General features: G+C 25.8%; 1 protein-coding gene across 2 annotated transcripts in view; it reads left to right on the plus strand.

Moving 5' to 3' along the window:
• Window positions 1–18,491, plus strand: part of LOC136968167 (gamma-aminobutyric acid receptor subunit beta-like) — a 176,680-nt gene extending 158,189 nt beyond the window's left edge. For both annotated transcript variants that reach the window (XM_067262132.1, XM_067262131.1), the window contains one exon: window positions 14,528–18,491. In XM_067262132.1, coding sequence (XP_067118233.1) covers window positions 14,528–14,788 — 261 coding nt within the window. In that variant the 3' untranslated portion in view covers window positions 14,789–18,491. The remainder of the gene's footprint in view (window positions 1–14,527) is intronic.
• Window positions 18,492–19,583: the final 1,092 nt, after the last annotated feature.

A 19,583-nucleotide genomic window follows, 5' to 3' on the forward strand; every position in this document is an offset into this window, starting at 1 on the left:
TCAAAAATATTCAGTTACAATATTCTCCTTTGAGAGTATAATGTTAAAGCAAAATCAAGCGTAAAGTTCAATTTTAGAAATGATAGCGAATTTCCTTAAAAGTGAAAAACAATTTCGCTTCGACACTTCTAAGAAAAGTCTGAAGAATTTTTGTGAACTTTTCCAAAAACTTCTTTGTTGCAGGTGAGTTGTAGGAAATTGCTTCTTTCTTTTGTCTTATTTTCCTTTCGACTAGTGTCTAAAAGCAATCTTCCAACTTAAAATACTTTTTTCTCGTCTTTCGACGTTTCAGTTTCTTTTATGTGATGTGATTACTTTGGAGTCCATTTTAAATTTAGACTTAATCTTCTCTTGTATACATAAATATATACACTGTTTATTTAATCTATTTTAAAATACACAACAAAGTAATTTCTCATAATTTTATGAACTTTCAAGTAGCAAATTCGAAAATACTTTTTACGCAATTTATTTACCTAAATGATGCGATATTACACATAGATGATCTTGGAATCTTCTCAGGCTATTTTAATATTAATATAATTTAATTAATCGTAAAATATATTTTTATATCTAAAGGCCATTTACAATTATATATTTAATATAATATATAGATATTTAGGCATGCCTATAGTAAATTTATAAAATAACGAGAAAAAGTTGCGTATTATATATATATTTATACAGTTAAATTGAAGTAATATAGTAAAAAGGAAAAGAATTATAAAATTCAAAAGTAAAAGAAAATATAATTTCTCTAAATCTCATAGAGTACTTGTACTGTTCGAAATGATCGACATCTTTTTTTGGCTGGAAGCCAAACATGGAGAACAGAACTTCAACAATGCTTAAACTGCCTTAGGATACATCTTTCTGTTGCCATGGATACTGTTGTTTGGATACTATTTTAAACTCTTGGCTATTTCTTCTTGTTTTTCTTTATGTCTTCCATAGGCAGCTATTGGAAGGGAACGTATTTGTCACTCTTACATACTAAATGCATCTCTGTGAGCAATGACAAATAGCTTACTTTGTAATGCACTTAATCAATCAATGTTCAATAATGGACTTTATGAAAAAAAATCCACGTTCAGAATTTTAGTGTCGATCCATACTTGAATTAATTTCTTACAATACTTATTATCAAATAAATGAACGTTTGTGGAAGAAAATAAAATCGTTTTTCTCCAATCAAAATAACAAAAAAAACAATTTTTTTTAATCTCTTGTAAAGTTTGAAATGAATTTTTGGGTATTAAATAAAGTTATCAAATTGAATTAATTTAATCTAAATTACTATACTTTAATGTAATAATTAGTAATGTAATAATTTTAAATGTATTAAGTTAAAAAAGACATATTATCCTTTTTTTAATTTGTTAATTTTCCTAATAATTGGTAATAAATTGCAAATAATAATATATTTTAAATTTTATTATTATGTTAATTTTGTATTATGTTTGATACTGGGATAAAAATTATGGAATATGTAAATCTAATTCCAAAATTGGTCAAAAATACATTTTATAAATGATTAAAATATTAAAATATGTTTAAAAATTATCAGAATACATATGTTGTAATAACTTTATTCAAAACAAAACCAAATTAAATTATAGATGTTCTCAATTTTTACGGGCTAGAAACTTTAACACATAAATTATTTTAATTTGATATTTATTGAAAATATTTATATAAATTTTATTTATTTACTTCTTTTTATTTCAATGGTAGTATACAGGTATTCAAAGTGTGAATTGTTTCTGGGATTTTTTGGGGAGAATACCTCACTACTGAAACGTTGCTACTATAAAAAATTCTATTATTTTTAATTATTTTTATAAATATGATACATAATAGTAATATGTAATAATAATAAATAGTGAATAATAGATTATTTTGTGTGGGCGAAGCAAATTTCCTACATGTAGACTACTGAAAGTATGAAAATTCCATTTCTTATATATTCTTTAGAAAGCGAGGAATAAATAGGATAAAATTATATATTATTAATAATTTTTTTAATATATTATAATCAGTAAACATTAACGTTTAGTGAGCATTAATTCTTTATACATTAATGATTCCTATATCTGTTGAAAACAAGAGTTAATTAAATTAAATACTTATAATTTTAACTTATTATGAATTGAGTAATTGGTAATAGATAATCAGCCTTTACAATAAGACATAAATGTAGAAATCTACAAGCAAATTAAACGTATAAGTATAGAATAAACTGAAATAGATTTCTCCATTGTATCAAATTTAATAATCGATACATTATATTCAATATTGAAAGCTCCCTCGCATACGAAAGCATCCCTTTATTAACATTATTATTAAATATATGAATTTCATTAATGGGTTTTAATCGATTCTCATCGCATTTCGTCGAAAATTTATTAATTATACTTCCCTTAATAATTGAGTACATTACAAACTGTAATTACAGTAACGCTTATCCCAGTTTTAGATTCTAGAGAAAGAGATTTACTAAAACATCAATAATAATCTATCAAATATTGTTTGCGCATAATTTGGATATCGTCATTTGTTAATCCTTTATTATGTCTGAGTTTGTGAAACGAGATAACGTTTAATTCTCCAACATCCATAGTTGCTTAGCAACAGTATTCTCTTCAGAATATCTCTGATGTAGCTGAAATATCACAGTAGAATCCTTACAAACTTTATATAATATAAATTCTTTGACGTTCCTCTTATGTTTAATACGCGGATAAACAAGTGTCAGCGAAAATTTCAATGCTTTATTGTCTATTATACAATTTGAAATCTTAATAATGTCGTTATGAGCATAATTACTTTAATAAACCTTTCATTTCGGTTATTTTTCTAATTATTTAATCAAATAAATAGAATAATTTCACTTTAAATAACTTAATAAACGATAATAAATGATAACACCTCATTATTTTAATACAGTAATTGTTTCGTTAAATCAAAATTTCGAGAAATTATCTACGATTCACCGTACAGATTGATTTAAAATATATATATAAACTAAATTTAAATTTATTTGTGTAAAATTAATTAAAATAGAATTTATTATATGAAAATTTGTATAGATTCGTATTTAAAATTAGCAGAAAGAAAAATTTTATAAAGTCCTTGGTAAAAAATAGTGGATGCTACCATTAAGTAATTATTAAGTGAATTCATTTTATTTAATTATATATAGAAAAGTTTGAATAATCGTACAATTTTTCATGCTAATCTTGTTATCTCTTTAAAATTAATGGAAATTCAGAAAAGGTAATTTTTCACTTTCAACTTTTCTGAAAGATAACATGACGATTTGATTATTATTCATCAATGTCCTTCAAATCTAAACAATGTTTCCTTTTTTTAAAGAAAAAAGCTTAATAAAGTAATTTAATACTTCATTATTTAAAGTACTGAAGTTCTTTTTACCATGATAAGATTATTTACATTATTACTAAAACTAAAAATACTTTAATCGACTATTCGGATCAATTTACAAATTTGACATTTCGTGAATTGAATTTTTACATTCAATACAATCAAATCAAATTTTAAACGAAAATGTATTCATTTATTCATATAAATTTTCGTTTATAATATATACATAAATAATGATATTCGAATCATTAAATTATTTGGAAAATTAATATTATAATATACATATGTGATTATTAGTATTAATTAAATTATTAAATTTAATATTTTATTTATTTATTTGCTAATTTATTGATCACAACTTAATGCCTTTACAATTAATTTCGTCTCAGAAAATAATGAAAATCAATTAAGTAATTCTTCTTTGGATCGTATATGAAAACATAAGATTTATTAAGACCAAGTAATTCTGCTGAGATGATCTTCAATAAATCAAAATTTTAATCTTACAATGCAAATTTATCTTTTACGTTAACACGTAAAAGATTACGAAGGGATTAAAAATAAAATTAATTTAAAAATTATCAATATTTAATTTTCTAAAAGAAAAAAAAATATTTCTCCGTTTTAATTAATTTTCATAATTTTAATTTCTTTTTTTTTCCTCCTTAGTTTTAAATAAAATAAAGGTAAGATTTATTCGCGAATTCAAATTGAACAAAACAGTAATTTTGTTATTTTAAGAGATTATTTAGTTTGAAATTTATTAACGACTGTTAAATACTCTGAATATATTATTTCATTTGTTTTTTTAAATTATTTTTATAATTTATTTTGGTAATAAATATGTAAAATTTATTGCAAGTAATTCTTTGTTTTCTAATATCTAAGAACCGAACTTGCACAGGAAATTCTGAAATTTTTTATAATGCAAATAAAATAATTTAATTTAGAAATGATACATAATCTAAGCAAGAAAATTTACAACAATTTTTTAATGAATTAGCGACATTATTTATTAATATACTGTTATTAACACTGCCTATCTATTCTAAATAATTATTAATTTTTGAATATCGTATCAATAGTTAAAAAATTTTGAATATATTTATGATAATTTCTTGCTATTTTTTAAATTAAAAATAACAAATAATTTTATTTAAAACAGATTATTTTAATAAAATTATTCCTTCGCCATGGCAACACGAATACATAATCACTCTTGCGTCACGTATGCATCACTCTTCCAGAACAAATGATTCTTGAATGCAGCCATCAGAAACAATTCTAAAAATATTTTTCTAATCCATTATTTAAAAAAAATTCGACTCTAATGAATATAAATTTATAAAAACGACTTCTATAAATACTAAAAAATTACGTAGCAGCCTTTGTGAGTAGTTACAAATTTCGACGTAAAATTTGAGTCTAATATATGTATAATTACTTTAATTTAGTACTTTCGACGAATTAGAATATCTTTTTAATTATATTTTAATTGTTTTAACATAACTTTAATAGGCCTTCATATAAATTAAAAGTTGTTTATCCTGTTGACTTAATCTCACTACTTTAATTTATTCTGTATTGCGTGCTTATGTAACTAGATTTATTTTAGTTCTCATAAACTGCAAATTTCTAGATATGAGAAAATGTTTAATAAACTTTTATTAAAAATTATAAAAATATCATTTATATTTTTATCATATTTTTCACTCAATATATATCAAATAACCTTTTTTTAATGGGTCGTTAAAGATTTTACCATCCTCTTCGGATGAGAATCCTTCCAAATAAGAATTATATAAAAATAAAATTCTAAAATATAGGCCTATAGGAATATATATTTCTCCACTTTTTTATAATAAAAATTATATATCTTCACGCAAAATATCAGTCTGTACGAATTTATATTTCGATGAGACGATCAAAATTTAAAATTGCTCAAAGGTAAATTTTAAAAAATTAACGTATCGAGCAAAAATTTTTAATCATATTTTAATTTTATTTAACTAAAAATATATGTTCTCGATCTCGAATTTGTAATGTCTTGCTCCCTGTAAATCATACTTTTCCTCATAACAACAGAGTCATGCCAGTCAGAGAAAATATTTGAATTGAATTCATGTGACTTCCGATATAGACCGGAAGTTCGTAAATATTTAGTAGGTCCTCCTGTTTCTCATCCTTCCATATCTGCTCTCGACTTTCATCTATTTAACACCGTTCTTGAGACTAAGGAAGGACAGACAAATAGATGACAGTGGAAATTATAGGTCTACAATTTTTTAAATTGCAGCCTAATAATGTAATTAAAATACGAAATATTTAATAATTTATTTATACATAAATCTGTTTGTTAAATGAGGTAGAAATACATCATTAAATGTAGTAAACCACTGAGGGATAATTGTTTCAGTATTGACCTCATCGGTTGAACGTTAGAAATCTGAAATTAATAATGAAGCAAAGTGAATAAAATAACCATCATTATATAACAACCATTAACAGGAAATTATCTATGTTTATATCTTGGATAAAGCGAGTATGGATTGTTAAAAGTTTTCATTAATTAACGTTGGATACTTCAAAAATAAATTCAATTAAGTCTTTTTTTTATTATTGCTTTTAGTTATTAATTTCGCATATTCATCTAATTATTATGAAAATGAATTTAATAGAATTAATGAAATTGTTTTATTTAAAATAATTTTTAAATGTAATTAATATAGAACAAGAATTCTCATTACGTTAACAGAATTAATGAATTACCATTTTAAAAATTATAATATCATAAACATTCTAAAAATTATAATATCTATTCTTAAATTCATTCTTTCTACAGGAAATTATTAAAATTATCAACAGGAAACTATCAGAAACGTGTTTATAAAATTAGAATTTTGATTAATATTATACGTTCGAATCTCCAATGACGGCCACCTCCTAAAAACGGCCATCTCTAAACAGCATTTATTTTTTTCAGAACTTAATTCTGGTACAAAAATGCATACAAAATAACCTGAAAACAACGTCTACCTCCGAAAAATGACCATTTTTTATATCCTCATCAATGGCCGTTGTTCAAAGGTTAATTGTGTTTCCTGAAACAGAAATAAATAAATGTTATTTATTATTATTTTAAAATGTTTTATTTAAGAATATTTTAATTATAACTTTGTTAATAATACTAATTCAATATTATTTTAAAACTTTATAATTTAATATATGGATAAATTTAGTAAGTAAATTCAGGTTTCTATAATGACTTATTTCCTAATTTGTTGTTGATTCTATACACGTAGCCTGTGTTAAATGAGGTATTCAGTTTAAAGTATGGCTGGGTATTAATTGCAACTCATTTTTTTAAACATTTGTAGGAGGATTAGAGTAATATTTTCTAGTGTTTTTTTTTCCTTTTAGTTAGATAAACTATTTTAAAAGATTGTGACATTATTCAGCCTCCCGTGTAGCTCACGGCTTACTAGTTGAGAAACATTAGTGTATATAATTCGAATTTACGAAGTGTAGCTTTAAATCTTATTTTCATTACTGAATTCTTCAAACACTTTTCAAAGAATTCGATAATCAAATATTTGAAAATTTGTTCAAGAGTTTCCTCAAGCTAAAAGTTCTGAGTTTACTCGAAATAAAATAACATCGTTCCTTTCTAAGAGGAACATTAAGTATGCCCTAAAATTTATAACTACAGTAAAACCTGTCCAAAACGGAACCGTAATAAAACAGAAACCTGTCTAAACGAGAAAAATTCTTAGGAATGCAGCTATTTTCTGTTAAAAAAACACTTGTTTAAACTTGAAACCTGCCAAACGAGAAAAAATATTTGGTACCCTACGAGTCCGGTTTACACAGGTTATACTGTATTTCAATTTTTTTAAATTTTAATAATTTTATATCATCTTCAATAATCTTTAATTAATTGACTTCTTATTAAAATAATTTATCCAGTTACTATGATAACGTAGAACTACATAAAGTTTTTAATCGAGAAAACTTTTTGTTCTAATTTTTATAATTGCTAAAAATTAAATTTTAGAACTGAAGCTGAAAAACGATAATAATGTGGACCAAAATATAATAAATAATGGGTTATAGCAATTAAAGTACCCCTATTTAATGCCCTCCAGAGAGACGTGCGATCAAATACGGTTTTCTGCTGTTTCAGTACGTGAGAAACACATTTTCATAAAGATAATAGTATCAAAACTCACCGCTATGGAAGTTTAGGCGCTATGAATCTTAAACCGTGTGATTTTGTTTTTGGGACACTTAAAAAGTGTGGTTTTCGAAGACAAATTGTAAATTTGGCAGTATTGAAAGACAATATCGCATTGCATGTGAGAAGCGTCACAGATGATCAATTACTGTCCACCTTTAAACACACTGATCATCGCCTTCAGGTCTTCAGAATAAAAACCGCATTGAACTGTTTTTTCTGTACAGCTCAGGTTTCTTTATAGAAAAATGTCTTGTATAAATAAAATGTTTGTTGATTATAGCGCCAAAAATGCCGTAGTGGCGAGTTTCGATGCTAATTTTTTTACACAAGTCTTCAGCATGTTCTTAGATTTCACCGTAAAAGGTTTGGTTGCATTTGAACTGTTAAATATCCCTATAGACAGAGTTGAATAGGGATAAGTTACTTCGCCCAGCAAATAAGTTACATCCACGCTTATGTAATTCCACAAAATCGAATTAATCCGAAACTTATGATGCTTTCGTGTGCGAAATTTCAGTCGCAAAATTAATATATATTGTTATACTTACAATAAGACTGTTGGCTCGTTAGTTACTATGTTCTATGTATGTTAACAAATATGAATAAAGTAATTAAAAGTTATGAATATTTGCCCCATTAATTATAAATTACATCAATGAGACACATGTTATGATGTAGACAATTGTTCATAGAAAACCATTTTAATTTTTATATTATTATTTTTATTGTTTAGCATTTTTGTTTATGTAACTTGAAAACATATTTCCCCAGCATGTAAGAAAATTTAGCATAAATTATTAACAAAACCTCAAGAGGTATTCTCCAGTTATATTATCATTATTTTAATTTCGTAATAATGGCGATTTCATTCACTAATTTGTAAAATTTGTTACTTTTAATATGAAAATTTTATAGAGAAAGCTGATTTTTGTTGCTTTATACTATAAAACAATATTAAAGATAATATAATAGAGTTTTTATTGCATTTCAATATTGGTTTTCTGATAGTCGATTACTTATCAAATACATATGTCTTTGTATTACGCTTATATTTTTAATATAATGACTTAAGCGGGAAATAGTGTGTAAAATTTAATAGAGAAAAGCATAAAATATATTAAAATATTTCTATACAAAATTAATTTTATAATATAAATTCTAAAACTAAAAACATTTACTGTTAAGAAATGCCTTATGACTATAGACTCATTTAAATCTTTTTGAATATTATAATTAGTTTACAGTAAAGAACGAACAATTAATTAATGTAGAATATTTTAAAATTAATTTTTTAATAACCGTGTTAATCTAAAATTAATTTTATTTGCTTATGAATTTACTATTGTTTTTAGATCTTAAAATTATTCAGTCAACTTTTAGATACTTAATTCTTTATTATATTCCTATATTTAATTAATTACACGTGCCAAGATAATTTTCTTCGGAAAAGCTATTTGAATAATTTAGAAAGAATCATCGTATATATATTATGAAGAACCGGAGGAATCATCAGTTATGTAATTTTCAACGAAGCATTAAAAATTAATGTGCTAACAATATTTTAAATAAATTATAGAGATAGAAGCTCAGTTGGAATAATTGAGATTTATATATTTTAAATTTTTGAATCAAATTTTCATAAGCTTTACTAAAACTATTCACAAGGGATATTCACATAAATCATTTCTTGGGAGCTGGATAGTGTCTTGAAAAATTTTTAGCCTGTATTTTAAACTCTCCAACAAGACAAATTGAAATTTTATATAAAAATATATTAAATAATTCATAATTTTATACGAGTCGAAAGTTTTACAGTTGGAAATTTTTGTCGAAAGCGCTAAGGACTACTTACTCTTTGGGCCGTACATCAACAGATAGCAGTTATCTGTTGACAAGGTGCGTCAACCACAGCTGTCTTCGCACTAGACCTGTTGGACCGTATCTTTACTAGAACAAAATAAAGACGTCAACTTCAGTCTTACCCAGCTGGTAGCCGGTTGCTGTTAACTTCCAACAGATACAATTTTATGGACGTGTTTTATTACTTTAGGAACGTTTATTCGCCAAGAATCGTCTAAGTGAACATATTATATAATATTTGTTAGAATAAACATTTAATAAAATACTCTCTTTTACTTTGATTTATCCTTTGAAGTTTATCAAAGAAATTTTTCATATTAAAATAATCTTAAAATGAGATATTTTCTGAAAATTTCAATTTGTAAAAGATCTGGAATTGTATCTACAGTCATTATCTGTGTGAGTTAAATCAATGTGTCTTTTAATATATTGAAAATCTCATAACTGGCGTTAAGATAAAATCATATAAAATTTACTTCTAACTCTAGTTTTAACTAATAAAACTATTTTATGTGTTAAATTATTAAAATATTTAAAATAGTAGGATGTTGTGAAGTTATTTACATTTAGAGAGGACTAAATTATAGTCTCTCTTCAAGAAGTTCCATAAAAATTTCACTTCTGTATAAATAATATGGAAAAAACTATAAAGTTTTATTATTAATTTATGAATGGAAATCTTATTTTTTAAAATATTTTATAACGTTTCACCTCTTGATTTAAGATTAAACATTCATTAAATGAGGAAGATTAAAACAACTACATTATGACTCGAAGGCATAAAGGTCAAAGAATTTAATAAATTAATTTTAAAAATAATATTTGTATAGAAATATTTGTCTTTCTCTCTCTCTCTCTCTCTCTAAACAATAAATAGATAACCCAAACAATAGATAAATTTTATAATCCGTCAACAGAATTTTTTCACAATTTGAAGTGTTTGTTCACTACTTAAACCGGTTCCATTATTGATATTTAAGCTAAATAAATATAATAAAACTTATATCGGATATTTTCAAAGAATTTAACATAGCAGAAATACTGTATAATGTTACGAATAATTAAAAATTCTTCCTCTTCATCCAAGTAAATCTATAAATTTCTTGTTCTCTAATTTATTTAAATATTATGAATATCATTTTTGTTTATAATCCTATATTTAAAATAATATCTACAATATTTTATATTTTTTACTCTAATTTTTATAAAAATATATAATTAATTATACGTCTTTCCTATTAATATGGTTCGTAAATTTTAATATTTTTTCTTAAAATTTTTGATTTTCAGAAGCTTAATAGTAATAAATTTGTTGTTCTTTTTCCATTGTTGGCACTTATTGGGTTTTTTTCCATAGCTATTATGAATTGGGCTAATCTCATAATGAAAGTGAGTAAATAGTGAGAAACGGGACAGACAGCCCATGAAAAATTTCTGGAATTCCTAGAGTGGTAGGCTGTTGTTTGTATTATAAAATGCTCATGACATTCATATTAATTATTTGAAAACTTTAAGAGCATTCTTCAGTTTGACGTTATTTCTATAGTTTGTTCACATTTTATATTACAAAAGGATTTAAAATTACGTTAAATTGACGTAATAATGTATTCTATTCTAACAAAATAAATGATCTTATACAGTTTTGTATTTTAGGTCATAATAGTGTGAACAAAATATAATGGCTGAACTATAAGGGTTCGGCCAAACTGAAGCCTAGTGCCAACAGGAGCCCGAATGTGTCAAGCAAAAAGCCTATGACCCATGATAAAAAATTATTTTGATCATGGGTAGTTTGAGTTTTTCTCAGTCAATGACTAAAGGTTTTTTGGGGATGGTCCTTTGTGGTGAAGATGGGATTGGAGGGGGAGTGATCTTCATTAGAATTTCGAACCATAACCCGAAAGCTGCTCCCCCCTCTGGAAAAATATATCACGAATCTTTAAAAAATTATAAAATTTTTTTGCCATTTAAAAAAATTAAACTTTATATCTATAATTATAAAAATTTAAATTGTTTTATAATTAGAAATGTAAATAATTACAAAAAAGAATTTTTTTCTTCTGATAATTGAAATTATTAATCAAATAAATAAATAAAAGAAATGTAAATATAATTAATGATATTATACTTATTTTATAAACTTTAAAAAATATTTTAAGACGAATTAGAAGTATCATTAATTAACAATTTAAAATATGCTTTTTACTTTAAAAAAATACAAGATTTTTATTTATTTAAATTTTGTTTTTAACTTTAAAATCTGTTTAATTTACTTAGTAGCCAAATACAACATTCCGGGCTTTCGTGAATATCTTTAGAGAAATGTTTGCGTGAGAAACAACGAAAATTACATTCGAATGTTTTTCCTTCTTCTTCTCCCTTCTAATTAAACTCGGAAGCAATTATGTTCATTAAATAGTAGTAAACTCCATGTACGCCCATTTGCGTGATCTGTCAAACTTCTGTTTTCCTACTCGTCCTCCTCCTCCTCCTCTTCATCCGACCATTCTCTTCATCACGGAATTAAAGAAAACCGTGTGAATAAAATTAAAATAATAAATTTATAACTATTTTATTTTAATGATATTTCAAATTTCCTTCAATTTTATACACTGTATTAAAGCCTATTAATTGCTGTTACTTAGAACGAAAATTTAATTGTATATAATATTATATATTTCTATAGGATATGAAAATATATGCTTCAATAATTTTTGTAAAAAGTATGAATTCTAAAATCAAAAAGGAAGCTTTTACATATATGAAATAATATATTTTACTATTGTTTTCTATATATAGAAAGCTTTCTTTATGATTACAAATGTAATTTTCAATCAATCGTAAAACTGTTTTTACAGAAAAGTTTTCAACACCAACAGTTATTCATTTTATTATACTTTTTTAAAAAAATACATAAATTTTAATCTTTTTATTTACTGGAGAATTTATAAAAAAATTTTATTCCAAACGTGAGTAATATAGAATAAATGTTTATTCAAATCCACAAGAGTGAAGATGAAGATGGCAAGATGGCCAAAGAAAAAATATATATATATTATTCCGTTTTAAATCCGTTTACACTTTTTCTAAACCAATAATATTTGAGTACAAAATATGTAATATTTTTTGAGGAAAATACATTTCGTAATTGAACTGCTTACAATATACAAAATTACTTTACTTTAAAATCTATTTCTTTATAAGAATTTTTCTGGAATTTTGGATAAACGTCTGTAATATTTATAGTCTAAAATTTCTCTTTTTATTTCTTAATCCGTTCCATTTAAGTAAATAAATATATATATTAAAATATTTTTGAACTTTTTATATTTTTGGATCCTATCAATATTTTTACATTTTAATTTATTTTATTTTACGTAAAAATATTTTAAAAAAGCAAATATTTAATAGTTGTAGAGAACTTAAAATTTTTAATTTATGATGTAAATAAACGATTACTTTTCTTTTAAAATGATCAAAAAATCAACTATGAGGATCATATCTTGCCATGAAACTATAGTTTACTGTACATTTATACTTTAATGTAACAAACTTTACATTGAATAACTTCAGTAAAGCTTTGATAAACTGTAGTAGAGCTTTGATAAAAATTGATGTTTTTTAATTATTTAACAGTGAATTTAAAAAAAAATGTTTAATTGATGAACCTCAGAAGAGTGGAAACTCATTATTAATTTTGTTATTTATAACTCATACTAGGCAATACATTTTCGTTTTACGTAATAGTTAATTACGCGATTCTGTAATTTTTTAATCAATATATTTTTTAAAAATTTTATTTCTAATACAGTTCACTACTTTTGAATAAAATGATTAATGGAAAATTTTCAAAAAAGTATTATTTACATTTTTTTTACTTATTTTTCCTAGAGCTTTTTAATTAAAAATAAAAAATATGTTATTAAGTTTTTAAAAATTTTAAATTGTCATTCTGTTTATTATTTATTAATGCGATAATATGAATCAAGCATTTATTAAAAATTATTTTTTTAATATTTTAAATTTTCTTTCCCTTTTTTTAAAATTTATAATTTTTCTTAATTATCTTAATAATTAAATTAATCTGTAAACATTAAATATTCATATTCTGTTTTTTTTTTATTCTACCAACATTAAATAGATTTTTATTTCTTACTTTGTTACTCCTCCTAGGTTTATATTAATAATATATTTGACCAACCATTGCCCGAGTGTATAAAACCACTGGTAATTGATTAACGGTTTTTGCCAGTGGAGCGTTATAATTTTATGGGGTCCAGGTATATTTTAATTAGTGGAACCAACGTATAGTGTTGATTTCAGACATTTTCTTCGGAGGAATTTTTGGGGGAAATTTTTTCTTATAAATGATTGGATAGGGGCCATCTGTTAGCGAAGACCCCAGGCAATTGCCATTTTTGCCCATAGGATAACGCACCACTGGTTTTTGCTTCAGCAACGGGTTGACTACGTGCTTTTCCGAGTTTTCTTCGTGTGTAACACCTAAATAGCGCCCAGTTTTCCATAGAAATCCTCCTGGGTAAATCTCCCTTGGCACTTTCTTATTCCATTAATCCTAATCCTAATATGTTTGAATTGTATGGTATTATTTCATTATTTATTAATAAAAACAAATTAGATATTTTTTGTTTAATTCTTAGATTAACATTATTTATATTTTCATAAAAATAAATTAGTAATAAGTTATAACATATATATAAATATAATTAGATAGATTTTTTTTATCTTCAGTTTTATGTAGTTAGAGGCTACTTTACTTAAATATTGTTGTTTATCACAATAAATATCTACGTTTTATATATTAGTATATGATAAACAATGATTTATACTAAGTTATATTAAAATTATTTATTATGTTAATAATAGATTTAAGATATTAATGAAAGTGTAAGCTATGCCTCACATCTTGAAAGTGAATTACACTTTCAAGGTGGGAGGCAAAGGGTGTGTGAAAGTCATATGTTTAAACATAAGCACAGATAATATAATTTTACTAAAATTTATTTTTATTTTGTTTCTTTGCAGCAAGATATTCGGCTTAAAATCGCCGACCCAAAGACATATTGCAAGACATCGTCACTTGAAAACCCAGCCAACGGTGCTCCGGATTTGGAGTCAGCCTTTTGCAAAAATACTAACAAGCTGTTTGGCGTAAGCCCCAGTGATATCGATAAATACTCCAGAGTAGTGTTTCCTGTTTGTTTCGTCTGCTTTAATCTAATGTACTGGATCATTTACTTACACATTAGTGATGTCCTTACAGAGGACTTTGTATCACATGCCTGAAGCCAAACTTCGATCCAACTCTTTAGTCGTTATTTCAATCAGTTAGGACTGTACACAATGGTGTACTTTATCTCTCAATCTGTGGCTTCTCGTATTCCTTGTGCAACGTCCTTTAACACCCGTCTTTTCGTCGAACATCCATTTGTGGATTTACAATGCGTCTAGTGCCATCAGTCTCTTAGAATGTAGAATTTCGGTTTACATCATTTCATATCCTTTTCCATTTATCCTCTATATTTTTTGCACGCGCTGCTTAACTAGAATGTAGTCACAGTTCCTGAAAAAACTACTCCAAAAAATGGTGTGGACCCAGTTCGGACCCATGGCGGGTATCTTTACAACCGTAGACACACCGATCGGATATAAAATCGTCTGTAATTCTTTCTCCATCTCATTGACGAGATTCAAAAATAATTAATCGAGGGGGAATCGCAGATTATACGAGTCATCGGTGTTATAACACGGTAATGTACATAGTGTATATGTATACATTTGTGTTCTTATTACATAAAATTGTGTGTGTGAAGAAACAGTAACCACAAAAAAAATGAAACAAAGAGACGCAAAATACTCATTAATCAAGTTTGTCTTCAATTTTTTCCGACATTTGTATACTGTTGTAGTTGGAATTATAATTAGCACATTATTTAATTCCTTACATATGCCTGGGAAAATGTAGTTTTGTCCATTATATTAACATGAAAATTATATAACAAAAAGATAATGTATGATGTGCAATACGGGCAGCATAGTTCAAATTAGATATAATGCCATTAGGATAATGGGTATTGCATAAGAATTGTACAAATTGATGGAACAATTTATATTTTCTATCATAATATTGTCATCGTGTAAATCCAGATGCATTTTCATGTTATGCTTGTTCGGTTCAAACGTTTGTAAAACGAATTTCTTTCAAACATTTTATCAATTTTGAATATTAACGACAGATGAGCCGCATCAAATGTAAATAGCTTTAAAAAAATCGAACGAATTCAAAATTGTACAATAATGGATTTCTCTTCAAATCATTATTTAGTATTCAGATTTACTAAGAAAAGTGAAACCGGAAATGATTTCGCAATAATTTTCGAACAAAATTTAATATTTTTAAAGATTTTATTATAAATATTTTCTTCTGTATAGCAAATAATAATGATAATAATAATAACAATAGTATATGAAGAGCATAGAGGAATGATGAAAGGAAGGTTGAGCAAAAGGTATTACAACAGGATTAATTAGAGTTCGGTATGTTCTCAACTCTCTTGTCAGGCTTAGAATTGAGATGACTTTTTTATTTTTACTCTACGCGAAAAATATTTAGCTATGAACACTTTAATCAAAAATTTATTTTCGGCTTACTTCCATAGTAATTTTAGGAAACTTTCTGACTTAGTCTTCTCATAAAAATAGCTCAATTCTAACGGAGGAACTGAACAAAAAAAGAACTTTGATGTTTGGGTTTAAGATATCAATAATTCCATTCTAAAAAAATTCGGTTGTATTTGTGTCTATATATTCTAAAGTCTTATCCAAATCTTTATCGGTGTCGTTGATTTCCTAAAACACTTCGTACATATTATTTACTTTAGTCTTCCAATTTAAATAGATACATTAAGAATTAATCTTTATCGTGTAGTATGATTGATAGGTCTCGTTCTATTTACAATTCACAATTTACAATTTCACAAATATCAGTTTGTTAACATAAATACGAGAAGACTTATAAGTTCCTCTTTCCTGAACGTTACGCTTCACACAAGAAGCTTCACACTGCAAACACAGCTTCACAACAAAACTAGAAGATTTTTGGTTAAAACGACTCCATAAATCTTCTAGACAAAAGCAGCAAGACTATCTCGTCAATGCTTCCTTTTTTGTCTTCTTCAGCAACACTTAATGAAACACAGTACAAAGGAAGTTACGAGCAAATTTTATGTATATATACTCAAACACACTTGCATATATATAATATACACTATATCTATATACACACCTTATATTATCCACGATTCTATTGATTGCGTCATAGACAGATTCTTCCTCCTTTTTCCCATATTCTTAGTTAAGTAATCAAAACTAGAAACAGATAATTTCTCTCTGGACATATGGGGTTTGCGTGGTGGACAAATTGTCCCCCTCCCCAAAACACTTAGCCTCGTCCATTCACTTGCTCAAATAATCGATGTCTAGGGAGAATATAAATTATTAAAATTTTAAAGTATTTCAATTAAATTGAATCTAATAGCTTTGTGCTCTTAGATCACACTTACGGTAGGGGGGCACCGGAACCTCGATTTCACTGAATTGTGACTTCTTGGCAACCGGTACAGCAATACACAAACTCCTGCTTCACATAAATCTGTCACGAATGGAGAGAGAGAGAGAGAGAAGAGAGAGAGAGAGAGAGAGAGAGAGAGAGAGAGAGAGAAAGAGAGAGAGATAAGTGTGTGATAGAGAGAGAGAAAGAGAAAGGGAGTACTGAAAGTATAGTTTGGTGACACCCCCTTCCGCAGACTTTGTCTTGGGATGGAGATCATTAACATAACCTTAATGCATCGTTTTTATTACATACATAAATATACATTACATGCATATACTACTACATACTATAACGGTTCATTTTTCTTTCGGTGCGTGACGTTTGCGTGAATCACACCCCGTTCGTGATGTGGCGTGACGTAGGTGTAGGCTCCGCTCACGTTGACTTTATAGAAATAGGGACGTTCCAGTTTATGTAAAGAATGGTGTCTCCTATTATAATTTGTCGTTTAAATTACACTTTTTCTCAATTTACACTTTTTCGTTCTCATTATCGAATTAGAACACTATACTTTAAATGTTTATATTTAAGCGTCCAAAGGAGTATCTATTTTTTTCCAAATTAGAAGATACTCGATATTAAAAAAATGATATTATTAGTAAACAGGAAGGAATCATCAACGAAAGTCTTCCGTTTGCTGTTGATCTTTATGCTGTTTAGCATTATCTACACCGAATAAAATTCCTGTCAGCTTGATAAATTGAAACAGAATCTTTGGTATTTTTGGTCCACTATTTATTTTTCTTCTTTGCACTAGGGGAATAAGGTAAGAAGTTCATTGCTGACGCACCGCAATGAATTCCGACCTTCTTCTCGAGATTGAAAGGGACTCTTAGTGCCATATAGATCAGTGAATATTTTATAAGGATGCAAATCGAATGAAGTGCGTAACTGGGTGCTCAATTTAAATATCAATAGAGATGGCTCTCTGGTCATCGTGATCAGGAAGTAATGGTGCAATGTGCCAGAGGGTACATGTCATGAATGACGGATATTTCTACTTGTTAAATGTTGAATACCCGTTCAATTCTTGATTCATTATTCGTTATACAGTTCTATATATATTATAAAAAAAGTATATTATATAGTCTTGTATAGTTATTGTTATGTGAAAATAACCGAATAAATGTATAGGGATACCCATTTTTGTTGCATACAAAATAAATTTTAGAAACGGGAAATGGACTAATATACCATGTACGATTTGTGATTGAAAATGAAAATTTGTGTATATATTAAACGGAGAGAGAAAATCATTGTATGGAAATAGTATATTATTCTCCTATAGGGTAAGTTGTAGTATAGAGAGGACAGGTTTTTGTATCATTCAGCTTGATTGCTTCTAATAAAATACACCTTACCATATTTTGTCTTTGATATATGAATATCTTTATTTACAACATTTAGTTCTCTGTTTCTGTTATATTTATGAAATGATAATTAAATGATAATGGTAGTGAAAGAAAATTAATTATTTAATAAATAAATATATATATATATATATATGATAATTTTACAAATTACTTAAACAATTCGATTGACTGTTAATATTATTTATAAAGCAGATTAAATAAAGTTAAATCATTGTATATATATCTATGTACATTTGAAATATGCTGATATTTGTCATATATATAAGATACACAATATTTGTGTTTCGTTTCGTCTCGTTTAATCCTTTCTGGAACGAATAGAAGATTCTTACCTTTTACGTATGAAGAACGGATAATTTTTGAAAAATTAATTAATTAAAAAAACAGAAATTTGCTTTGTTAAATGGTGATATATTTGAATAAAGATATTATTATCAGTAATAATATATAATCTTACGTTTCGACACTGCACTACATAATTTCAAGTATAATAGTAGTATAATGCTACACTCAATTCAAGTCCTTCTGAGCAGAAATGAGTTTATTTATATCATTAATAATTGAATAAAATTACATTCGACGTATTTTTTGAGATAATTCATGTAAAAATGGAGATGAATTTTTCAGGTAAATTTCTTATAATTAATGTAAAAATTTGAAAGTGTTTAAATATTGTAAAATCCAAAAGATATGGAAATAAAACCAAAAAGTTTTACTTTTTTCCAGTTAAAATAAATAACTATTATTTTAACGAAAGATTCTTTTTATTAAACTATATCGTAAATAAAGTTTCTATTATTATTCTCTAATAAAAATATTTGATTGTAATCATTATAATAAATTACACGTACAGATTTAAAAAAAACACTATTTTATTAATAAGTTTACTTATAAAAAATTTTATTTTATTTATATTACACTAAAAACGTTAATAATTTTTTGGTTTTTCAAAAACAAAAAAGAATTGTTTAACAATAAGGTACGTTTATTATAATTATTTCTAAATTTATTTTGATAATATATATATATATATTATTAAATTAACTTTTATATTTTAAACCCGAAAATATTCATAATAAAGAAAATAAATGTTTAA

Source organism: Centruroides vittatus, unplaced genomic scaffold (genome assembly GCF_030686945.1).
Source record: "Centruroides vittatus isolate TY-2023 unplaced genomic scaffold, ASM3068694v2 contig_1408, whole genome shotgun sequence".
In the NCBI taxonomy this organism is placed as follows: domain Eukaryota; kingdom Metazoa; phylum Arthropoda; class Arachnida; order Scorpiones; family Buthidae; genus Centruroides; species Centruroides vittatus.